The sequence below is a fragment of the Lycium barbarum genome, chromosome 5 (genome assembly GCF_019175385.1).
Source record: "Lycium barbarum isolate Lr01 chromosome 5, ASM1917538v2, whole genome shotgun sequence".
NCBI classification, from domain to species: Eukaryota; Viridiplantae; Streptophyta; class Magnoliopsida; order Solanales; family Solanaceae; genus Lycium; species Lycium barbarum.
This window is the reverse complement of record NC_083341.1, coordinates 97,543,961-97,570,346: the sequence shown is the minus strand read 5'-3', so window position 1 is coordinate 97,570,346 and position 26,386 is coordinate 97,543,961. Positions and strand designations below refer to the sequence as shown.

The window sequence follows — 26,386 nt, the reverse complement described above, 5'->3', positions numbered from 1 at the left end:
ACGATTGGATTATACGGCCCGTATAATATAATACGGACTGTATAAGTCCATTTTCCTTCAGTGTTCAGTGATTTTTCTGCACTTTTCATCCTGCACCAAAACAAACATTACCCTATACACCCCCTATCTAAGGTACAAAAATTTCAAAAGCAACAAAAATTACATATGGGTTGCCTCCCATGAAGAGCATGATTTTACGTCGCAGCACGATGGTGTTACCAGTTTACTCCTGGTAAGGATTCTTCGAGTCCACATTCATTCCAAGGTGCTTCAACCAGTATCGGTCAACAATTCTATCTCCATTAACCATTCCGTGATAGTGCTTCACCCTCTGCCCGTTCACCTTAAATGTCTGAGTTCCATCTCCGAACTTCAGTTCAATCGCTCCATGGGATGAAACACTTACCACCTCAAACGGACCGGATCACCTTGCTTTTAGCTTGCCCGGTAACAGCAAGACAGGATCACCCTTGCAGAATTCTCGCTTTAGGATTTTCTTATCATAATACTGCTTCATTCTCTCTTTATAAAGTGCTGCACTTTCATATGCCTGGTACAGGAATTCATCCATCACATTGAGTTGAAACAACCTGAGTTTGGTCGCCTCTTCCCAATCCATGTTCAATTTCTTCAAGGCCCACATAGCCTTATGTTCAAGTTCAACTGGCAGGTGACAAACTTTTCCAAAAACTAGCTTGAAGGGCGAAGTCCCAATCAGAGTCTTAAAAGCAATCTGGTAAGCCCATAGAGCATCATCAAGCTAGCGGGCCCAATCAGTTTTATTTGCATTTACTACATTAGCTAGAATACTCTTGATCTCCCGCTTGGAGACTTCAACTTTCCCACTTGTCTGAGGATGATAAGGCGTTGCCACCCAATGTTTGATGCCATACTTCTCTATCAATCCCGCGAAGGCTCTATTGCAAAAGTGGGAACCACTATCACTGATTATAGCCCTCGGAGTACCAAATCGAGTAAATATGTTTTTCTTTAGGAACCCCATGACACTCTTGGCCTCATTGTTCGGTAAAGCCACCACTTCTACCCATTTCGACACATATTCCATAGCAACCAAGATATACTTCATGCCACTAGAGCTCACAAAGGGTCTTATGAAATCAATCCCCCAGACATCGAACACCTTCACTGCCATCACAAAGTTCATAGGCATTTCTTGCCTTCTGCCTATACTCCCTTGCCTCTTACACTGATCACAAGATCGCACCAATAGATTTGCATCATGAAAGATAGTTGGCCAATAGTAAATACATTCAAGAATGTTAGCAGCAGTCCAGTTACCACTATGATGTCCCCCAACTGAGAGTCATGGCATGCCTTTAGAATCGCCATCACTTCACTTTCGAGAACACAACGCCGAATGATGTTATCAGCTTATGTTCTGAAAAAGTATGGCTTGTCCCAATAGTATTGACGAGAATTGTGCAAGAACTTCATCTTTTGGTATGCCTTTATCTCCTCTGGAATTATGCCTATCACCAAATAATTGGCAATGCTTGTATACCATGGTGCCACTTCCATTGACACAACCATCACCCTCTCATCTGGAAATGTATCATTGATATCTACCTCATCCGAAGGTCTCCCGGCTTCTTCAAGCCTAGAGAGATGGTCAGAAACCTGATTCTCAGTTCCCCTGCGGTCTTTCACCTCGAAATCAAACTCTTTCAACAACAACTCCCATTGGATCAATCACAACTTAGATTCCTTCTTCAACATCAGGTATCTCAATGCGGCACGATCAGTGTATACCATGAATTTGGACCCCAACAGATAGGCCCGAAACTTCTCAAAAGCAAAAAATATCTCAAGCAGCTCTTGCTCTATCACTGTATAATTCATCTTAGCAGCATTCAATGTTCTTCTTGTATAATAGATCGGATGCATGATTTTATTATGTCTCTGGCCAAGCACAACACCGATAGCAAAGCCACTTGCATCACACATCAATTCAAACGGTAGAGACTAGTTGGGAGAAATAATAATAGGGGATGTGGTCAACCGCTGCTTCAATTCATCGAATGCCTCTCGGTACTTCTAGTCAAATTCGAACTTTGCCTCTTTTTCAAGAAGCTTACACATCAGGTTAGCAATTTTTGAGAAATCCTTAATGAAACGCCTATAGAAACCGGAGTGTCCCAAAAAACTACGGACACCCTTAACTGAGATAGGCGGAGGAAGCTTCGAAATCACATCAATCTTTGCTTGATCGACCTTAATCCCTTTTTCCGAGATTTTATGCTCGAGGATGACCCCTTATTTCACCATGAAGTGGCACTTCTCCTAATTCAGCACCAGATTAGTCTCCTCATAGCGTTTAAGCACTTGACCCAGATGGTCAAGACAGTCATCAAAAGAATCACCAACAACGGAGAAGTAATCCATAAAGACCTCGAGAAATTCTTCCACCATATCAGAGAATATCGACACCATACACCGCTGAAAGATAGCCTGTGCATTGCAGAGACTGAAGGGCATTTTGTTGAAAGCGAATGTCCCATAAGTACAAGTAAAAGTTTCACGACCCAAGCTGATGAGTTGTGACGAGTACCCAACCATTACTGACCAAGCACCCCTAATCTCGTACTTGCATCTCACCGAGCAACCTGGTGGCCCATAAATAACTTATAACTGAGCTATACCATCTCTTGTAAGATTAATACCATAGACTCTGCATCGAAAGCTCACAACCAACGCATATATATAAACATACATGCTAAGGATAATAGTGCAAGCCGACTAGGCCGCTACGTATGTTGTACAACAAAAATAAGAGATGACAAGGCTACATAACATCCCAGCTACATACAACTATCTAAAGACCTCTGTGGAGTACAAGTTGTAGAAAGCACAGGACAAGGCCCTATCATACCCATATATACATGTCAAAATGCCATACTAAAAGGGACTGCAGCTCCGAGCTAAGTGAAGCGCACTGTCTGTAGCTGAGCGGAAGGCCTACTGAGCTAGATCTCCTGTCTGGCTACCTAAACCTGCGGGCATGAATGCAGCGCCCCCCGGCAAATGGGACGTCAGTACGAAATAATGTACTGAGTATGTAAGGTAAAGGATAACTGAAACTGAACTGAAAACAGTACAATCTAGAGGCCAAAGAATTCCTTGAATATCTCACCTGACCTGTCTCATATGAAATTCAATATAATGCTATTATACATCTCACTGATCTGTCGGCCAAGAAATTTGTCTCACTGACCCGTAGGCCAGGCAATCTGTCTCACTGACCCGTAGGCCAGGAAATCTGTCTCACTAACAATGTGGCCAGGCTAAAGAAAATGTCTCATTAACCAAGTGGCCAGACTAAAGAAAAATATATATGTATATTATGCATATGCTGAAAAACACTGATATTGTAACATGTTTCTTATGTCTCTCTATAAACTCAAGGACATAGGGAGGGGATATGGCCCCTTAGAAAGAATAACATAACACTCGGAAACTATGCCATAATATGACAAGCTCTACTTTGACAAATCTCTAGTCATAAGGTTCTTTACGCTCCTACCATATGTGGAATCATGCCAAGAAAAGAAGGAACAACCTTAACATACTTGAAAGTTCACTTCTCGACTGTCCAACCTACTTCCGGTCGCGCAATCTACATATAAAATCATTCATACTATTGTTAGGCTTATCGTCGTATACTTATCTTAAGCCTTCAAATTAAACCCTTTTTTGAATCTGCTGAATTTCGGGCCGCATCTCCCCTATTTCATCTACTCCCTCCAATCTTAAAAACAACTCCCAAAGCACAATAAAAGATCAACAATTCCATAATCAAAAGATTACAATCAAACTATACTCAATTTAATCCTAAAACTTCTTTTCATAATCAATCCATAACAACAACTTCATACAACCCCTTATACACTCGTATACGACAATTCCTTAACATTATTATTATCCCTCATAACAATATTATGCTCAAAACATACTAATAATTATAAATCAAGTTAATTCACAACTCAAAATATTATCAAATGCATATTTGAACTTTTTCTCCAATTTTCTTCTCCTCAAATCTTTACATAATTACCAAACAAACTCATAAACATAAAACTAAGATGAAATCTTACCTCAAATTCAAGAACACTTCTATTCCATGGTTACTCCACCTTAAAAATACTCACCCAAACATCTTCAAGAAGAGGAGACAAGTGTAGACCTCACATGGAACCCTTAACAACTTTAATCTTCACTTTGATCCTTGGTTTGGGCTTGGAAATATGTTGGAATATGTTTGGAGTGGTTTCTAGGAATTACTAGGACTAGGGGCTATGTCAAAAATGAAATAAGAATGACCAAAATTGTCATATAGACTTGTAGGAATATGTCTGCATGTTGTGGAAGTTGGAGGAATGTTTTAGAGGATTTGGGATATGTTTAGGGGGGTTTGGATATTGGATGAATGTTTTGGGAGGTTCTAGAGAGGTGTGGAGATGAGAAATGGTACAAAATTAAGTTATTTAGGTGACTTAAGGAGGTATATATAGTAGTCCAAATCGGGTCGGGCTGATGGGCCGAAATTGGTGGGCTTTTAAGTAGTTTCTAGAATTTCCGTGTAGGTTCGCAAACTTCTGACAGTCCGTTTTAAAATTCCCATAACTCCCTACTCCGATGTCGTATTGACGGACGGTTTGTTGCGTTGGAAACTACACTCGACAAAATTCATTTTAGGATCTCGAAACACCTCAAAACTCCTGATATCCCAGGAGATATACCTCTCTAAACTTGATCCAAAATTTCTGTCCAAAATTCGGCCAAATTTTTCCCAAATTTTTGATAAACTTATTTTCTTCGATTTGCTTGATCCCAGAACCTTTAGACACTTGATTAATACTTGTTAAGATTATTCATTAACCTCATAAGGGTTCCATGACGTCTCCAAGCTTACATTAGTTTATTCAAAACGCAAACGACGCGAGAATTTTTGAATTGTAACAAAAAGTTATCTTCTCTTAATCTTCAAGGGGGATGTTGATCTGACTGTAGCCCGAATAACCATCAAGAAAGCAATAATAAGATCGCCCCGCTAGGCAATCAAGAATTTGATCAATAAAAGGCATAGGGAAGTGATCCTTGCATGTGGCAGTGTTAAGCTTACCGTCCTTATCGGAATCAACTCATTCTTTGCATTGGGTACCGTTGTTATGCCGGCCTTTTTGGAACGCATTGGACTGGGTTCACCCATTTACTTTCAGCAATTGGGTAAACTACTCCAACATCTAACCACTTGATAATTTCTTTCTTGACAATTTCTTGCATGCTCTCATTTAGTCTCCTTTGATATTCCACACTCGGCTTGCTATCCTCCTCTAACTGGATTTTATGCCCACATATCCTTGAAGGAATTCCCTGAATGTCTGCTATAGTCCAACCAATAGCACGTCTATATTCTCGCAATACCTCCAAAGGCTCTCGATCTGCTCCTTAGTCAGTAATGCTGAAACAATCACCGGTAATGTATTATTTGGACCAAGGAACTCGTACTTCAAATGTGATGGGAGCTTCTTAAGCTCAAGCTTCGGTGGTTCAATGATCGAAAGCTTTGCTGGAGGAGTTGTTCTATTTTCCAGATCAAGATTTAGCTTTTTGGGTGGTAGGAATAAGAACCCAACTCAACAGGTGAATGAATCGTCTCCACATAAGCCTCCATATCTTCAGCATCAAACTTTGAAAGAATACCAGCCAGAGCTTCTCCCAAACTTTTTTCTTCCATCTTGAACTCCACCGCCTCAACAACAACATCAAAAGAATCAATCACTGAAATGCTCTCATAAGCACTTGGTAACTTCATCCCCCTACTTGACTGAAAAGTAACTTCCTCATCATTGATTCGGAATTTGATTTCATTGTTCTCCGAATCTATTAGAGCTCTTCCCGTAGCAAAGAAAGGTCTCTCCAGAATAATGGGAATGTCCTGATCAACATCACAGTCAAGAATCACAAAATCAGCAGACAACATAAATTTCCCAACCCGCACAAGGACATCATCAACCACGCCAACAGGCTTCTTAATAAATCTATCAGCCATTTGTAACCTCATAGTAGTCGTCTTTGGCATCCCCAAACCTTATTTCTTGTAGATAGCAAGTAGAATAAGATTTATACTTGCCCCATTATCACACAGAGCACAAGCAAAATCATGGTACCCAACAGAACAAGGAATGGTAAACGCCCCAGGGTCTCCCTTTTTTGGACAGTAGTTGTTGAAATGATGGAACTCACAGTGTGAGTCAAACTCACGGTTTCATATTATGCCATCTTCTTCTTGGTCAACAGGTCCTTCAAGTACTTTGCAAAACCGGGTATCTCTTTAATAGCATCCAGGAATGGAAAGTTCAGAGCTAACTACTTTAGCTGATCATGGTATTTTTCGAACATAGCATCTTCCTTCTTCTTTACCAACCTCTAAGGAAAGGGTGGTTTATATTTGAAAAGATGAGTCAAGGGTGGAGAGCCCCTTTCACAGTTTTCTTACTTTAGTCATCAGCCCCCTTCGAACTTTCTGGAATATCAGCAACTTTCTTGTCAACAATAATTTGTGCGTTAGACTACACCTCTTCCTCTTCATCAATCTGCTCGAGATCAACAACCTTATTTTTAGCACCTTGGAGTACTTTACCACTCCGAGTGTACTTTACCACTCCAAGTACTAATCGAAAACACACAGTCTACACCGCTTCCCCATTCTTCGGATTTGGAATAGTGTCACTAGGAAGTCCTCCCTTTTTAATAGGGTGCTGTTTCTAGAAATATCACGCATCTGTGATTCGAGCTTCTGAATAGTTGTTGTATGGGATCCCACTATCTCTGTTAGCCCAGATAACGTCCTTTCCGACTTGGTTTGGTTTGCTAGAACCTTTTCGAGCATTTCCTCAACCCTTGAACTACCTTACTCTGTTGACTGCCTTTTTGGTGAAATGTAAGGATTGGAACTCTTATTCCCAAAATTGTTGTTGTTGTTGTAGCTCCCTTGGTTCGCACCACAATAATTATTTTTGTAGTTCCCTGGGTTATTGTTGTTATAGGTACCTTGGCCCTGCTGAGATCTCTTGTTATGTCCCATGTTTTCGCATAATTGGAAATCGTGAAAATAATTAAGACTTGTAGGTTATAAGGTAATATTTTGATTTTAGTTAATATGACTATGTTGGTTATGAAAGTATTGGTGCAAAGACATCGGGGAAGGCCTAGGGTGAGAGTTGGAGTTTCGGAAATTAGTTTCGGGAATTGCGAAAGGAGATTTTAACGAATTGGGCTAAAAAAAAAAATTAGAAAAAATTTGGGCCCAAGACCAAGGGGTGGCCGGCCAAGAGGCCTTGGCCCAAGCCCCATTTAATGGTCATGTGAGTTTCATGTGATCACTTAATCATCAAGATATATTCATACATATCCATTGGAAAGTTCAAGAAAATCAAGCAAAAATTGAAGAACACCTCCAGAGAGGGTTTCGGCTATAGCAAAAGAAAAGAGAAAAAAAAATTCTAGCCTCCAATCTTAATCCAAAAATCTTGTTCTTCTTGTATTGTAGCAAGTTCAAGACGCTCTCCGACGTGATACAATTAGTTTGGCGAAAGAGCGGCGTTTGCGGCACATCGGAATTTTAAGAAAAAGGTAAGATTTCTATGTTTTTATGTTATGGAATGGATACATATGTTATAGTGATTAGGGTTGCCTGAAGATTATGGGAGTGTGGTGTGTATGTGCATGGCGTGTGTGTGTGTGAAGGGTGTGTTTGGCCGTGAGCCATGTTGGTGTGGAAGGGGAGGTGAATTTGATTTTGTTTAGTTTGTTAGTTGCGTCGTTGTGGCATTTATGACGTAAATGAATGTTTAACGAGTTGAATTGGCATTGAAAATGGTTGCGGGTTGTTATGGGAGATTATATGATTTTTGTATATTCTTATATAATTGTGAAAGTAAGACTTTAAATGTGGATTATGGTTGTTGTTAATAAATTTGGGAGGAAACAATGCGAGTTAGTAGGTTCGTCGTAGTCGTTGACATTTCGGATAGAATATGGAAAGTGGCGGATTACTTGAATTCATGTATATTGCATGTAATATTATTGAAATACGGTTGAATAACCTTAAATGAGTAAATGAATATGATAATCTCGATATTAGTTTGATACTGTGGAGTTTGAATGGAAGTTGTCGCTTGATGTAGAAAGGAAGAATGTTGGCATTAGATTATCTCGTTGTGAATTATGATGTCTTTGGTATTGTGGGTTGTTGTTGTTGATATATTGAGCCGAGCTAAGCCTCGGGGATGTCATATGTATAGGGGAAGTGCTGCCGAAATTTCGGTAGACAAATATAAGGTTAGATGAATTCTTAAAATCTCGCAATTCCTAATTGGTAACTTTGACCATTTGTAGATTCTGAGCGAAACGGGATTTGAGTTTTGGACGAGCGTAAGACGTATATAAGGTATGTAAAGCTACCCTATTCCTTCTTTTGGCATGTCTTAAGTATCCTAGGTTGATATCGGAGCCCCGGGGGCAATTCTGTTCCTGGAAATCCGAATTGGAAATCGAGCACTATTCATTCAATTGAATTGAACCTTAAAATTCTCCTTTTGCTTGAAAAGTAATTAAATGTCCGAAACTTATGCAAATGTAATCAAATCGCTTCGGATCCTCCATGTATGATCCCATAGACTCCAAATGTTCGCGATTTATGTCCGCCACCTCGACTTGATCCGAGGTGGGCCCGCTAGCATCGAGATTCCCTTGTTTGCTCTATTATTCTCATTTTTGTATAATGTCGGCAAAACACTTTTGTTTATGAAATTGGCTATCATAAAATAATGTTTTGACTGCCACGATATTCTAAATTATAGTTTGAACCATAGATACTATGCTGGAAATACTTTTGTGAAACGAACCCCATATTGACTAACTATTCGAACTATTTGACTAATGAGTTAGCATATGATATTATCAAGTTTCAAAAGGTGTTTTGACATATAAATTGCATTGTTTGCTCACGACTCCGCTCGTGCCCTTATTATGACTTCGTTCACCGGTTCCCGGGCCGGTTATGGTTCGTGCGCGTTATGATAAATTCGGCCGTATGCTGTGTTACAGTTCCCGAGACTTCGCCATAGGGTCGGGTTCCGTTTGGAGTTATGCTGTGATATGGCTGGTGATGTGTTATGATGATATGTGTGTTCGGGGTTGTACGGAGATTAAAACCTTCTGGTGTTATGCTGTGTGTGGCACCAGCGTCGGAGTGGTGACCACGTTCCTGAGCTTTTGCATGATTTTACCTGCATTATGTATATATGTTTTCAGTACAGATTCTGATATACTGTTCAGTATTCCCCCTTTTGTATGCTGTTTGTTTTCAGTTGTGGCTTATATTTCTGTACTCTATGCTTTACATACTCCGTACATCTTTCGTACTGACCCCCTTACTTCGGGGACTGCGTTTCATGCCCGCAGGTACAGACACCGGTGATCCACCACTGTAGGCTTCACTTTCTGTTATTTCGGAGTGCTCCCTTTTGATCCGGAGTCCACTTTTGGTACATACATCTTTTGCTATGTATATATTTCTGTATATCTGACTATTTGGGTACGGCGGGGCCCTGTCCCGTCATACGTCTTCATTTTGGATTTGTAGAGGCCTGTAGTCATATATGTGGGTCGAGGGTCCTATATGTGTTTGTTTGTTTCCGATTTGCGTTTTAATGCGGTCCGTCTGTTATGGCGGCCAAAACGGCCCTTATGTTTATATTTGTACATATGACCGGCGATGTGCATTCCGCCGCTCCCTTCTGTTCGGATATGATATTTTGGGTGCGTGTGACCGCTTAAGACGAGTTTTGATTTAAATTATGTTTAAAATGGCTATTATGAAATTTGAGCTAAGTATGGGTTTGACAACGGGATATGTGAATCGGTCTGGGTGCCCAAGTAGGGTGCCAGTCGCGGCCCACGGGGCTGGGTCGTGACATCTCTATTAATTCTGATTCTGATAACCCCCTTGGTAATTCAACCTTTGATAACCCCCTTGAGAATTGTTCACATAATTAGCATCTTCAACCTGCATAGGAGATCCCTCTTTATATGGACCCTCTTGGACTTGGTATATTCTCTTCGGCATACCTGACTCATCTTCGCAAAAATTTACCTTCTTGATTTGGGTCTCATCAAACTTCTTAGTTTGCGAGGAAATATTCATTGCAAGCTGAGCCAATGTTTTCGAAGTATCTTGATTCTCCTTCACCATATTCTGGATCATAACACTACCATAGGGCACAATATCAGCATTGTTCGAGTGCCAAGCCCGATTGTGTGTAGTCAGCCTGTTAAGTATGTTGGTCACTCGCTGGTAAGATTTATCCATAAAACAACAATCAGCTGCGTTGTTTGCAAGTGATTGTGTCGCGGGATCCAGCCTTCGGTAGAACTTCTCCATTAATATGTGATCCGGAAAACCATGACTTGGAAACTTCTGCAAATATTCTTTGAATCTCTCCCAAGCTTCATATAATTGTTCCCCCAGTCGCTGCTTGAATTCATAGATTTTGTCACGAATCTCAGCCTTCTTGCTAGGAGGATACCACTTCTTGAGAAAGACTGCTACCATCTATGCCCATGTATTAATAGAATTTCGAGGCAGCTTCTCGAACCACGCTCTTCCATCTCCAGCTAAGAAATATTTGAAAAGCCTCAACCGAATAGCATCCTGTGGAACGTTATTTTGGATGTGATGAGCACACACATCCACATAGTTTTGTAAATGACGTTGAGGGTCATTCTCAGTAGAATTCTGAAAGCAGCCCTCAAGCTTCAACAACCGGTAGAGAGAGGAGTCAATTTTGACGCTTGTAGCCCCAACCCGAGGATGAACAATAGCAGATGCATAGTCCTCCTCAACAACAAGATCAGCGAAGACATTCTCTTAATCTGTGTCATTCACGTGATCATTCAATTGACCACCCTGGTTCCCAGCTACTCCACATTGGTTTCGCTGATTCAGATTCATGTTCACCTGGTTTACAAGGAATAGCAAACAAGGTGTGATGGAATAAGCAAAAGATTTCAATCAAAACAGACACTATTTAGTAATTTCAAAATCGTATTCCCCGGAAACGGTGTCAAAATTTGATACGCTCAAATTATACCTTTTATTAACGTAAAGCAGACGATGTCAAATATAGTAACCCAACAAGGTTGGGGTCGAATCCGACAGGGAATATGGTGTGAAAAGGTTACTAAAATCGTAGAATGCTTAATTTAGGTCTAATCTCTTAATCTGATGATTTTTGTAAAAGTTGGTTGTTTATGACTAATTTCTAACTAATTTCTTTGGATTGTAATTTATGGTAAAAGAAACCAAGGTTGTATCCCCTTTAGATAAAGTGTATGATCATGGGTATTGATCTTGATATACTTCTAATGGATCATTTTTATGAATGCACTTAACCTAAGTGAACAATAAATAAAAATCATCTCTTTCTATGATTTTCCCAAATACAAGAAAGTTGATATGAAGAACGGTTAATTATGCCAAGTATATGACAAAAACATATGATAGGGTCTCATGGTTGTACCTTTGTAAAGTGATGGGAAAGATGGGATTTTCTCCCTTTTTCATTGATCTTATATGGAGACTGTTGGCAAATAATTGGTATTCTGTTCTCCTAAATGGCCAGGCACATGGTTTCTTCCATTCTACAAGGGGAGTCAAACAAGGGGATCCACTTTCTCCTGCTCTTTTCATTGTTGCTGCAGAGGGTCTTTCAAGGGCACTAAATTCTTTGTTTGATTAGCCTGGTTTTGTTAGGTATGGGATGCCAAAGTGGAGTGATAATTTGAATCACCTGGCATATGCAGATGATACAATCCTCTTTCCTTCAGCAGATAACCAGTCATTACAGATGATCATGAATACTCTACAGGAATATGAGAAGGTATCTGGACAGCTGATAAACAAGAGCAAAAGTTCCTTTTATATGTTCAGCAAAGTATCACATGAGGTTAGTCAGCAGGTTGCAATTGTTACAGGATTTGTGAGAGGACAATTTCCTTTTACATATCTTGGAGTACCAATTACTCATGCCAGAAAAAGGAAAGTGGATTATACTGAATTATTGAAGAAAGTCAAAGACAGGTTACAAACTTGGAAAGGCAAGTTATTGTCTTATGGAGGAAAAGCTGTGTTGATTAAAAGTGTCCTTCAAGGTATTCCAATTCATGTTTTATCTGCTATAAGGCCTCCTAAATGTGTTATAAAGGAACTACACAGGATCTTTGCCAGGTTCTTTCGGAATAATAAGGAGGAAGGTAGATGCAGACACTGGGCAGCTTGGCTTAACATGTGTATTCCCAAACATGAAGGTGGGTTGGGATTCAGATCTATTCATGACACATCCAAAGCTATATGTTCTAAACTATGGTGGAAGTTTAGAACTACTAGTTCACTATGGGCCAATTTCATGTGGAATAAGTACTGCAAAAAACAAATTCCTCAGCTGGTTCAATGGAAGGGAGGGTCACAAGTCTGGAAGATGATGTTGGAAGCAAGGGAAAGTATAGAACAGGAAATCTGGTGGGAGCCAAAGAGTGGAAGTTCAAACATTTGTTTTGACAATTGTACTAAGCTAGGTACTCTTAGTTATGTGGTTCCCCAGTCCTGGCACATCAATGAGCATGCTGAAGATGTTTATGAACTTATGACAGATGGAAGATGGAATGTAAACAAACTCATGCAGATGTTTCCTGAAGATATTGTGCAGTATATATTACAGGAAATTGATATTAAATGTGCATCAAATGAATGGGATAGACCTTGGTGGATGATGACAAGCACATGTAAGTTTACAGTAAGTAGTGCATCGCACTTGCTGAGACAAAAAGCTAATGTAACAGTGCCATTTCAGAATATGTGGATCAAAGGTGTACCTTTTAAAATATCATTCTTCATGTGGAGATTATGGAAGTTTAAAGTCCCAATTGATGAAGTGGTTGCAAGTATTGGCATTCCATTAGTTTCAAAGTGTTGCTGCTGTCATAATGCTCAGATAGAGACAATAAACCATCTATTTCTGTGTGGAGATTTGGCTGCAAAGGTATGGAGATACTTCAATATGGGAGCTGGATTGAGCTTGAATTGTGTTCAGGTTAAACATGCTATAAGAAGTTGGTGGGAAGCAAAATGCCATTCCAAAATGAAGACAATATACAAAGTAGTGCCTGCTTTTATTGTATGGAAAATATGGAAGTGGAGAAACAATAGGCTTCATGGTGGTATTATGAATCTGAATAGAGTGTTATATGACATAAATATGAACATTCATATGTTATGTAAAGTTCAGTTTCCTGGGCTGAATATTCCAACTATATGGCATCAGATTGTTCAGTTCTTTGAAGGATATAAGACTACTGTTAAATGCAAAATTATTACATGGAGGAGACCTGCATATGGAGTTTATAAGTGTAATACTGATGGGGCTGCTAAAGGAAATCCAGGTCCAAGTTCTGCTGCCTTTTGTATAAGAAATGAAGAGGGATATTTGGTGTATGCAGCTTCTAAAATGTTGACAGATGGAACAAATATTATGGCTGAGGCTGAAGCTATTAGAATGGGACTGAGCCACTGGTAGAAAAGCAGCTTTTTCCATAGATCATAGAGACTGATTCCATGACCATGAAGATGATCTTAAATGCTGAATGGAAGGTCCCTTGGAGCATTTCAATGTTGGTGGAGGATATAAGGAGGATGATGGAGGATCAAATAGTATCTGTGGAGCATATACATAGAGAAGGAAATGGGCTTGCAGATTTTTTAGCTAACTTGGTTTTTGTTTTTGCAGGTTCAGTTCAGTTTCATAGTTTTCAGGAATTACCCAGTTAAGCTAAGAGGACTCTGAATATGGAGAAGAGAGGAATTCAAAACTTGAGAATAAGAACCCTTCAAGAAAAAGCACCAGATTGACATCAATGCTGCAACTATTACTGAGTACATTCTGCCAACTATTTGTGAGTACTTGCAGCAGTTGTATTAGGGTGGTATTAGTATGCCTGGCATACTCATTCCTTGGTATAAATGGTGTGATACTCAACACATAAGTAGCAGAATGTATTAATTATGGTTCATGTACCATACAGACCTGATTCATGCAAAATTTTATGCTATGGACAGCTGAAACATTGAAAGGAAAAGTACAGTAGTTGAAAGAAGATTCAAATAATGTATGAACTAGCATGTTCAGATACAGAAAACATATTAAGATGTCCAGATATATTTGCTACACATATCCAAGATAGGATTCATGCACTTGGACAATGGTACAAAGGTGAGAGTGGTGCTGGCTCCATGTAGATTCTGGTTTGAACAAGAAGATCACAACTACATTTAAGTGGTCTGAAGAATGATTCAACTGATTTGAAACATGCCACCTGTGAGACTTTGAAGGTGTGATAGATGTTATCAAGTCAAGGCCATTGGATTAATAGCTGTTTAGTCTGGTTTAAAACCAAAATCTGTATTTCCATTTCCACTTGGTCATTTTCTTTCTTTTGTTGTTTTTAGTTATTTGATCAATCACTTTTGGATTGATATGTACATATTTTTTATCAATAAATTTCCACCTTTTTGGTGGCTTTGCCAAAAAATAAAATAAAATTATGCCAAGTAAATTCTTCTTATTCGTAAGTGAATTTATTAAACAAAGTTTAAAGCTTTGAGTTCTTGTCATTTATTCTTACTAAATCCTAATTATTTTCCCAAACAAATCAAGTTTTATGGCTTTAATAAATGTTTGCAACCATTAATTATGAATGAAGAATGAAGAATAAATAAACACTAACAATCCATTATGCATATATAAATCCCAATTCTCAATCACAAAACACCCATCATTGGGTTCACAACCCTAGTAAGGGTGTTTAGCTACTCATGACAAAGAACAAGAAACAAGAAATTGAAGAATTCAAAATTGCTTACTTTTGCTGAAAAGAGGAGTTGATAATACTTGAATTGATGTTTTGAATCTCCAAAACCAAGAGAGTATTTAATGTTCTAAGACAGAAGTCAAAATATAATAACTGATAATAAATAAACCCTACATTGGACTATTTATAGGTTTCAAAAACATAAATGTACAAAATTCACACTTAAGTCCCAGGCGGAACTTATACGGTCCGTATAACATTACATGGACCGTATAAAAGTTATACGACCATTAGTGTTCACGTCTGCAGAGAAAAACACGAACTTATATTACACGGTTCGTACAAACTTATACGGCTCGTATAACTTGCTCGTGAAACTCCTTCTTCCAACACAACTTTCTGTCTCGTCTTGAATCTTTCAACACATCCAACTATACGGCCCGTATAATATTATACGGTCCGTATAAGTGCTCGCACCTGAGCATCTTTCAACTTTGACATTATGTAGCCTTGGTCTCTTTTATACGACCACACACACGGTCCGTATAATATTGTACAGACCGTGAAAGTTCATCTTCAGTGCAATTTTCTGTAACTTTCAGTTCTTGAACCTGGAGTTTATGATTTACCTGAAACACAACAAAAACACATCAAAACAACACATACTTGCCTAAAAACAAGTAAAACTTCTCATAAAAAGGTATCGAATGTGACATAATTTCCTGGCACATCAGGTTGTACATTACCCATTTATTGTGTCAACCCATCTTGACCCGCTGAACTTCACCTCAAACAGCCCATTTCCTATACCTAGCCTTAAAGGAGTCAAAATGGGCTAGTCTAGCTCTTGTGGACCTTATGTCCATTTTAACTACAGCACCTTTAAGATGTCACTCAATTCACCTTACGTGAGTCATGGGCCGGTCTTGGACGAATGTCTTCAATAAAAATTGGAACATAATAAATGAAAGAAATAAGAGTCTCCCTAGACTCTAATTCTAAACCGACAGATAGTTTGGAGCCTTGGAGTATAGAGTAGCCTAACAAAAATGAAAATAATGGTTAAAAGAAATTATACTTGTCTATTATCTACCAAATTAAAAATCTAGAGTTATGCATTTTGATTTGGATTTTTCATTAGAAGTTAGGATTCAATTAATATAGATTACTAATTTAATTGGAGACTTGTTAAGTTGTTTGAGCCTTTATTCTGCTTAATACAGAGTTATAATATAGATTTCTGCTTAATACTGAGTTATAATATAGAGTACTAGATAATTGATACTTCTTTTTTCTACTTAATAAAACATACATAGAGTACTCTATTATACTGCCTGGTACTTTTGGGTAAATAACTACACACATGGTATTTACACCAAATCAATGCAACCTTTTGTGGTTAAGGGATTATAGAAAGTTAATATATACATTACTTAACCATGATTAAGTGATAGTTGAATATATTCAAACACATGCCATGCATGTTTACCCAGAATTTCGGTAACAATTAAATTTGTAAGTGAGGTATAGGATATGTGGATAAACTTTAATCTATTTGGTTGGTATGAAACGTCTATGGATTTGTTTGTAGTTAGATATATACGTGTTTGTGCTTTGTGAATGTGTACTATGATTTATTATTATGTCAAAATATATATGAAGTAATATATTGAAAGGATAAGCAAAGCTAAGGAAGAACAACACAAAATTCGGACCACTATCTTTAAGAGAGAGCTTCTATATATTTGACTATTACAATGTTGAGATGTGAAAAAAGCTAACCCCAAAAAGGGGAAGAATGTCCTCAATTTATAGGTATGCCTTATGGGTCATGAATACAATACAAAAGCCTTTATAAATAAAGAAACCCTAAAAAAGATAAGGTAGGACCGTATGGTCTGACACCCGTACAATCGTCAGTGCAAATGGCATAATAGTTTCCTGACGCGTGGCAACATCACAACCGGCTAACTGGACCAACAGACACATTGATTTTGGCTCGGCGTATCCGGACCAACGGACACACTTTTCTTGTCTCGGGTCAATTACATCCGGTACGATACCCTGGTGTGAAGGAAAGATCAAACATGCTCATGGTCATTTGGACTTATCCTCGGCTCCGATTTCACCGGTAACACATTGACCCGATTTTTACCGTATACAGATAATCCCCACACTTTTCGGATCGTAGATTTATCGGAGTAACGGGAAGTGGATAAGTCCCAAAACCAGTGGTTCCACAAGCTCATTCTTTCTTCAAATTTGGCGGGAACCGTTATGTCACATCCTTCGGACTTCGGCCACGTGTCTCGCCCCGAGTGGTCGGCCTCAGGAACCGCTACAGTGGACCGTCTATATAAAACCCAAAGCTTCTCATTTTTCACTTTACATTTTCACTTCTCATTCTCTACTTTTTACTTCTTACCTCTTTGATCATAAGCCTCTTTGTTAACTTCTTCGTTTGCTCTGAATCTTCAAGGTTTTTTGCATCAAGGTTCAAATTGAGTCTCTAATCCTTCTAATATTCCTCTTTCATTGTTTCGTTCTTGTCTTGAAACTTTCATCTGCCTCTTCAAATCCTCAAATTGTCATACCCACTCTTTCATCTTTAAAATGTCAGCCAACACTGATTCTGCTTCCCAGGATGTTCCCTCGATTTCTTGTCCGGGCACCGAGCCTGTTTCAAAGCCCAAATGTAAGACCTTGGTGTAAACGACTGCCCTAGACATAGTACCGTCCAGACCCAATTACAACCATGAATTTGACGTTGAGAAACCGGTACAAATCGCTCATAGGGGTTTCGACGTGAGGCGGTATCCTTCGTCAATTACAGAGGATCTCCTCCTTCTGGTCCGGGCAGATTGTGGATGGAATAAGCATCCGGTGCAAGTGTTCGCTCCCGGACCCGACGAGTCCATTATCGACTACAAAGAAGGGTTCCTGTACGTTTACATGTATCCGTTCATGCTCAAACTCGATCCTCTAATTGATCCAATTATTCTCAAGATGTGTCGGACGTACAATGTTTGCTTAGCCCAAACCGGGCCAATCATCTAGAGGATCGTGGCCTGCCTCCGCCTATTGTCTAACAATTCCAATAACGAATTCACGTTGGCACACCGCATCCAATTGTATAGTCCTCGGATCTTCCGAGGAGGCGTGATAAAAGTCACCAAACGAGGTCGGAACCCGATTCTTTCCAAACTCGACGAGGATAGAGATCGAGGATGGTTAGAACGTTATGTCTGGGTAAGAACCACACACATTATTCCGGCTGATTATATGCCCTTTCCAGAAAAGTGGAATAATAGTCGTAAATTTCTCAGTTGTCTTCCCTCTATAGTTTTCTTTCTTCTATACTTTGTCCAAATTTGCTTTCTTTCATGCATATGTAAAAACAAATTTCTTTTTAGACGAGGCATGGATACCTTCAGCTATCCGGAACCTCCCCGAGTGGGTCGAGGCAATCATTAGCCAACACCTTCACGGTGAACGGACATGGGCGGACCTGTCCCGTGGCCGGTGGGTTGCCCAAAATTATGGTAATATTCCCCTTGATTCGGTACTTATTGTGTCCTTCCATTTTGATTTTTCCTTCTATAACTCCTTTGGTATTCAGGCTTGCCCAAGGGCTCTGTGGAGCCACGACCCGAACCAATGGTCGAGCCTGCCACACCGTCTTCTGAATTTGATACGGAAGGATCATCCCGGCTCATTGCTGTAGCCGAAAAAAGGCAGAGAAAGACCTCGGCCAAAGGGAAGAAACAAAAAGAGGCCGAGAAGCAATGTTCGGACCCTGAGGGACGAATCCGAGTCCGATATTATTATTCAAAGGGTTAGTGCAAGCCCCTTCGTCACCTCTGTTCCGGAGGAAGAAACTACCATTCCTCCCTCATCTACAACGGAGGAAGGAACTGCCATTCTGACCCCGAACACAGGTGGGCAAGAAGATGTTCTTTTTCCGATTCCTCTAAGGTCCATTGAATTTATCGACATTTCAGGTGATCGCCCGAAGCGGCACCCTTGGTGAAGAGGCCTAGATGATCTGGCCCATCTTCGGACACCGAGGATGATCAAAGGGATGAATCAGCCCCAGACAATGAGGCTATAATGGTTACCAGCCCATTGACCAGTAGCGACCAAGCTACTATATCCAAGGCACCCGCATCTACCGAGGCTGCTGGAGCCATTCCGGTTTCTCCTGCTCCTGCATCGAGGTCCGATAACCTGGATGACATGTTCTCGAATATCCCTCCTACAATCGGGGAAGCCACCGGGTTTGTCCATCTTCTTATATCTAGGGCCACGAGGACGGCTAGCCGGTCCACTGAAACGGGTGCTAGGGACACCCTTGCAGGTATTATCCCGGCCCCCAGTGTAGAACCGAGAAGGACGAGGTCGGCCGTGGTCACCGTCCCCGAGGATTGTAGTTTTTTATCCCAGCCTGTGAGGGTTGCAAGTTATCTAAGGCCTCTTATTTCGGATTCGGATAAGAAAAAAAGGTCGGGGTTCCTTGACAGTGCCTTATAAATGAAGGCATGCATGCAGGCAACCTGGTAACCTTTATGCTCGTCTTTCCAAAATTTTGATATGTGATTTTTAACTCTTGTTTATTCAATTTCTTAACTCGATTTGCTTCTTCTTCTTCAGAGTGTTGTGCTCGTTAATGAGGGCTTTGTCCGTGCCTAACACGAGGTTGATGACATAAAGGGTTAGCTGGATGCCCAGGGCTGAGAAACGGAGAAGTTCCAACTCCTCCTGCAGGAGAAAGATGATTAGCTGAGTCGGGCCGCTGTTCTTCCCAACCTTCAATCCGAGCTCAAAGCGGCAAAGGCCGAAAATCTTCGCTTAAAGGCCGAGTTGGCCGATATGATTGAAAATAACAGGCTCCTTGAGGCTAATAATGTCAGTCTTAATCGAGACAATGCCAATTTAACTACAAGGCTTGGTGAACTCGAGGCCACTATTTCCTAACTTCGGAGTGAACTTGACTCAGTCAAGGCTGCTGCCGTGAGGATGGCAGAAAGGCATCACTAGCTTTAATCCGAGAGTGCCAATGACAAGGAGAAATTGAGGGTGGCAGAGGAGAAAGCCGAGACTCAAGCTTGGATCAGTGGTGAACTCAAGATCAAGCTCGAGGAGGCTACTGAGGCCCATGATTTTCTTAAGGCTGAGTTTGAATTGGCTAATCAAATTTGAATAGCTCTTCTTGAAGTGAGATCCGAGCTAGAGGCTAGATTGAAAAAAGACGAAGCCGGTCTAGAAGAGTCTCTTAAAGACATGGAGGCTGCGGAGGCTCGTTTTGCGATTCTGATCTAGTATGAGCGGTGGAAATCCCGGAGGGTTACCCTCGAACAGGTTGAAAAAAGGTTAGGGGACCTCCAGGCCCGGATACTCGAAGCCAAATAAGTCGAAGAGAGGGCCAAGAAAGCCCTTGATACCGATTCTGAAGACTCCAAGCAAACGGTTTCCGAGAACTCTGGTTCCAACCACACCGGGTAGATTAGGGCCTGTACGAGCCTTCATTTTGTTTTTATTTTTGAATTGTGTGAAAATTCTAAGTGTAAACCCTTAGTTTATATATGAAATGCATATTTCCCTTTTGGCTGTTGTTTTCTTCATTTTTTTATCCGAATGTATGTTATGACATTTGCCTTAAACGTTTTTCCCGTAAGGAATAATCAAGGTTCGGAGCTACCTCTTTTGTCCGAATTGCAGCTACCTTAACTCATTGAGTATTGGCTTTTACTTCGTCCGGTAGGTTTTTGATCGAGTATTTTATCGAATTGTTTGCCCGAGGGGCTTATTTATGTTTCGTGAATTCAGACGTCTTCCAATCACGTTGGGCATTTTGGGTTGAGGTTTTTAAATTGTTTGAACCTTTTCCGACCGTTTACTTATAATAGATTAGGTTTGGATACCTAAATCCTTGCCTTTGTGAAGTTTTAAGATGGCAGTCCCCACTCGAGGGTTTTGCCTTTGTCAAGTTTTGAGACGGCAGTCCCCATTCGAGAGTGTTGCCTTTGTCAAGTTTTTAGACGGTAGTCCCCACTCGAGGGTGTTGCCTTTGTCAAGTTTTGAGATGGCAGTATCCACTCGAGAGTGTAAAAAGATTTTGGGCTCGGTTCATCTCGACCATGCTGCCTTTGCCAATTTTTGATAATAATTCCCGGTATAGGGTATTTAATACAAAGATGTGTCCAAGACATATGCTTTCATAACACTTTTTTTATATATCCAGTGTTCATACATAAAATGAGGATTTCATCCGTTTCCTTCTATTTTTGCCGTAGCAAATACTAACTGGAGACGATTCGTTTTTTATCATTTGGTCCTTATATCGAAACCTAACACAGAAGGTCCGGGTTTACACAAAAATAAGAGGCATAAAATTTTGAAGACCTTTCGGGGATAACACTTAATAGTGTTTCGTTATCTGCTTTGGTGAGTTAAACTCATTCTACCTTTCCGAGATAGGTCTTGATGCAGGTATGATAGTCCACCAGTGTTTATCCGAGCAACATGATCAGGTAAGCACTATTAAGTCCCCAGTCGAGTGGCGGACCCTCCGTTTCCGAGTACTTTATCTTATTTTCATAAAGTAACATGTTGTACTTGTTGCCTCGTTTTAAACCTTGTCAGAAAATCCGCTTCGGGACAAAACCGTACTAAGGAAAAGAGTGCAACACGTGTTTTCAGACTTAACTCCGTTCCGTCGAGGCTTATTTCGGTACCACTTCTGCAAAAAAGTATAAGTTAATAAAAAATGATCACAAAAGTCACCGGCCCATACCTTAGCAATAGTATTTCTTCAAATGAGCCACATTCCAGTTATTGCGCAGCCGTCGCCCATCCATGGATTCCTGCTGGTACGACCCTTTGCCAGTTACTCCGGTTATCTTGTACAGGCCTTCCCAGTTCGGACCCAACTTCCCATCATCGGGGTTGTTGGTATTCAAAGTAACTTTCCAAAGTTCTAAGTCCCCTGTTGTGAAATGTCGAAGATTAGACCTTCGGTTGTAGTACCTCTCCATCCGTTGCTTTTGAGCCGCTAAACGTACCAGTGCATTTTCGCATTGTTCGTCCGCCAGGTCGTGTTTTACGACCATAGCCTCCTCGTTTGGCCCACTAGTGATCTATTTGAACCGGAGGCTCGATTCGCCAACTTCTACGGGAATCAGAGCTTCGGACCCATAGACCAACGAGAAAGGTGTTTCTCCCGTGCTCGATTTTGACGTAGTTCTGTAAGCCTATAATACTTCTGGTAGCACTTCCCTCCATTTATGTTTCGATGTTTCAAGTCTTTTCCTTAGATTTTGAATTATTATTTTGTTAGTGGATTCCGCTTGTCCGTTTGAACTCGGGTGATATGGAGTCGATACTATCTTCTTGATCTTCAACCCTTAAGGAAATTATTAACCTTGCTGCCAACGAACTGAGGGCCGTTATCACAGGTTATTTCAGCCGGGATGCCAAAACGATAGATAATATGGTCCCATATGAAGTCAATAACCTCCTTTTCTCTAATTTTTCGAACGCCAGCGCTTCAACCTATTTTGCGAAGTAGTCGGTCATAAACAGAATGAAACGAGCCTTACCTGGAGCCCATGGCAGAGGGTCGATGATGTCCATTCCCCACTTCATGAACGGCCAAGGTGATATCACCGGGTGCAGCAACTCCCTGGGTTGATGAGTCATCGGGGCATGCCTTTGACACCCGTCGCATTTCCGAACAAAATTCTTCGCATCATCCTGCATCCGGTTCCAGTAATAACCGGCTCTGATAATTTTTCAAACCAAGGCTTCCACACCGGAGTGATTATCGCAGGTACCCTCGTGGACCTCTCTCATCACGTAATATGTTTCTCAGGGATCCAAACACTTGGGCAGAGGTTCGAAGAAAGATCGTCGATACAATTGGTCGTCTATTAAGCAGAACTGAGCTGCATTGGTCCGGAGTGATCGTGATTCTTTTGGGTCACTCGGGAGCTTCCCATCTTGCAAGTAGTCGATGTATATGTTGCGCCAATCCCAAGTTAGACCATTATGCTTATCTCGGCCTGCCCATTTTCTACCGCCTAATTCATCGATTGCACTACGGTACCGGGGTTGATTTCCTCTCCTTCGACTTAAGAGCCCAAATTGGCCAATGCATCGGCTTTGTTATTCTGCTTCTTGGGTTTGCATGGTCAATTCTTTAAACTGGTGTAGTATCACCTGAGTTTTCTCCAAGTATCTTTGCATACACTCATCTTTGACCTCGAACACGCCATTCACCTGGTTCACGACTAAGAGAGAGTCGCATTTTGCTTCGATTATTTTGGCTCCCAGACTCCGAGCCAATTCCAAACCTACAATCATAGCCTCATACTCGGCTTCATTGTTCGTCAATTTTATAGTTCTAATCGATTGTCTAATGGCATCACCAGCGGGGGTCTTAAGAACAATGCCTAACCCGGAACCTTTCAGGTTCAAAGCCCCATCTGTGCATAGAGACCAGATACCCGAAGCCTTTCCCGAGGTTAGCAAAAGCTCTTTCTGGACCTCGGGAATCATGGCGGGGTAAAGTCTGCCACAAAATTGGCTAAGATTTGAGATTTAATAGCTGTTCTAGGCTTATACTCGATATCATATCCGCTAATCTCTACGGCCCAATTGGTCAGTCTACCTGATAACTCCGGTTTATGCGTGACATTTTTTAGCGGGTAAGTAGTTATGTTACACCTCAGAAAATCTCCCGTTGGTACACAAGGGAATGAACTAGTGAAATACAAGTATCCGGTTAATGATGACTTAAGGTCATTTTAGGAAAGAGTTATAACATCCCTTAGATTGCTAATGAAGTGTTAAACAAGTGTTACGAAGGTTCTATAAGGATTGGAGATCAACGAAGTGACGAGAACAAGTTCAGTGGACTGGTGAGTTTTACGACACATTATACGGACTGTATAATGTTTTACGGACCGTATAATGGACCGTAAAACCATCACAGCGAGGGTTGCTCACTGGTGAAATTTTACGGTCAATTATACGGACCGTATAAATTTTTGCGGCCCGTATAATGAACCGTCAAGTGGTCACAGTGAAGGGTGAAGGAAAGGCACGTTTCACGATCAATTATACGTACCGTATAACGATTATATGGACCGTATAATGGACCATATAATGGAACCGACAGATCGGTGAATGGGTTATTAAATAAAGGACCTAGTTCATAAAATCATTTCCACATTTCATCCCTTCTCTCTAAAATATCTCTCTACATTTGTTATACAAGTTTTCAGGGATTATAAGCCATCAACAACATAAATCAAGTGAATCAAGAGTAAGGAAACCCATTAAGGGCCATTCAAGTCAAGAAATCCAAATGGAGGAAAACTAGGGTTTTTGCTCAAATGGAGTATTATCAACTAAGGTTTGTTCCTACAACATCTAAGGTAAGATTCATGATATTTATATGTTGTTTAAGGTATTTAAGAGTTAAAATGCTTGGACATTGAAGAATATAGTAAAATGGGTCATGAATGATGAATAGTGACGTTTTGAGAAATAGTTCGAATTGAATCATGACTGTTGTTGTGTTGTGACATGAATGTATTATAAATGAGGTTAAGACCATGAAGTAGAAATTGTAAATGAATGGACGAAATTGGGTGTTGTGACCATGAATATGGATGAATGAAAGTGAATTGAGAAACCTAGATAATGTGGATGATTAATGGCCATTGATATGATATTATGAATGTATTGTTGACGTTTGGGAGTGAAATTACGATATGGACAAATGTTGTATAAATAAAGGAGATGCTGTCCGATTTTCTCTAGCTTTGGCCATGTGTGTTAGTTATCGATCCTAATGATAGTATGACCTTAATGAAGGTAGAAACGTGAGCATCGGAGGAGTACGCGCAAGTGTAGAATAGTGCAACGGAAAGGTATGTAAAGCTAGCCCTTCTTTCATAAGGCATGGTTCTTTGGCCAAACTCTTAAATCCTCTATATGAGTATGTTGTATTCAAATGATTGACATTCCGAGCTCATAAGCTCACGATCCTCGATATATACTACGATTGTACTACGCACCACATATGACGAGTAAGCATAAGATATAGATGTAGCGGAAATGATGATGATAGTGATGACGATGATAATAATAATGATGCTAAAGGTTCCTACGGGCTATTATACTTATATGTGCCTATGAAGGGCTATAATGACACCCAGAGCTTATAACGCCGGGTAGGATATATGTATATGAATATGTATAAAGTATGTATACGATTACGATACGCGCGCACACCTCTGCAGATGGTACGGATAACCCTGAAGCCTTGGTAGGGCCAGGTATGAGTAACCTTGAGCCTTGGTTGGCCAAGTATGTATGAAACACCGATCCTATGAGGTCGGGTATGCTATGTAAATGCTATGTATATGGAATGACTATGTATATAATATGAATATGAATGGGATAAGACTATGTATAAGAATACGAATAAGGACATGTATACGAATATGAGCACAAGTATGGTATGCGTACTATTATGGGATACGGATGATGACGTAGGTGTACAAATATGTATGAAAAATGGAAAGTTTTACGAAAGGCAGGTAAGTGCTATGACGATGATATTATTGTCTCCCACCCCCCTATGCTATTTCATATGTTGTTCAGTATGCTTATATATCGATGTTGATCATTCTTTACATACTCAGTACATTCTTCGTACTGACGTCCTTTTGTTTGTGGACACTGCGTCATGCCCGCAGGTGCACAGGGAGGCAGACTTGATCCATAGCTGCTTATTTCAGAGATTGCATAGCAGAGCTCCATTTCTTTCAGAGCCGTAGCTTTTGGATACTTATTCTTTTGTGTATATAATTATGGGCATAGCGGGGTCCTGTCCCGCTCATGTGATATGTTATACTCTTCTTAGAGGCTCGTAGTCACGTGTGTGTATGGTTAGATATGTCTGGCCTTGTTGGCCCATGTTTTGTATATCATTTTGTCGGCCTCGTCGGCCCGCGTACATTGATGTGACATAAGTGCCTAAGATGATATAAAAGTGTCATTGTCCAAATGGGACTGGTTTGATGAATGAAAGGAAATGTATGTCTAATTGTGTGGTTCACCTAAATGTAAGCATAAGAGTAAGCTAAGGGGGTGCCCGGGGGGGCCAGCACCGGGTGCTCGTCGCGGCTCCCTAGTCGGGTCGTGACAAAAGTGGTATCAGAGCAGTTCAGTACTAGGGTGTGTCTATGAGCCGTGTCTAGTAGAGTCTTGGTTATGGGTGTGTTGCGCGCCACACTTATAGACAAGAAGCTGCGAACATTTTAGGAGTGAATTCCCTTCTTTCTTCATAAGAATCGTGCGATAGAGCTATGATATAAGAAATTCTTGTTTCTTAATCGTGTGTTGTGTATTTCAGAAATGCATGTAAAGA

General features: G+C 40.4%; 1 protein-coding gene and 1 non-coding gene across 2 annotated transcripts in view; both read left to right on the top strand.

The window, feature by feature from the left end:
- Nucleotides 1-10,481: 10,481 nt before the first annotated feature.
- LOC132643047 (small nucleolar RNA R71) lies at nt 10,482-10,587 on the top strand. Its single transcript, XR_009583502.1, has one exon. It is a non-coding gene; the product is annotated as a small nucleolar RNA R71 (small nucleolar RNA).
- Nucleotides 10,588-19,056: 8,469 nt separating this feature from the next.
- The window catches only part of LOC132639580 (uncharacterized), a 54,051-nt gene continuing 46,721 nt past the window's right edge, over nt 19,057-26,386 (top strand). The window contains exons 1-2 of the mRNA XM_060356019.1: nt 19,057-19,303; nt 21,424-21,476. Coding sequence (XP_060212002.1) covers nt 19,057-19,303; nt 21,424-21,476 — 300 coding nt within the window. The remainder of the gene's footprint in view (nt 19,304-21,423; nt 21,477-26,386) is intronic.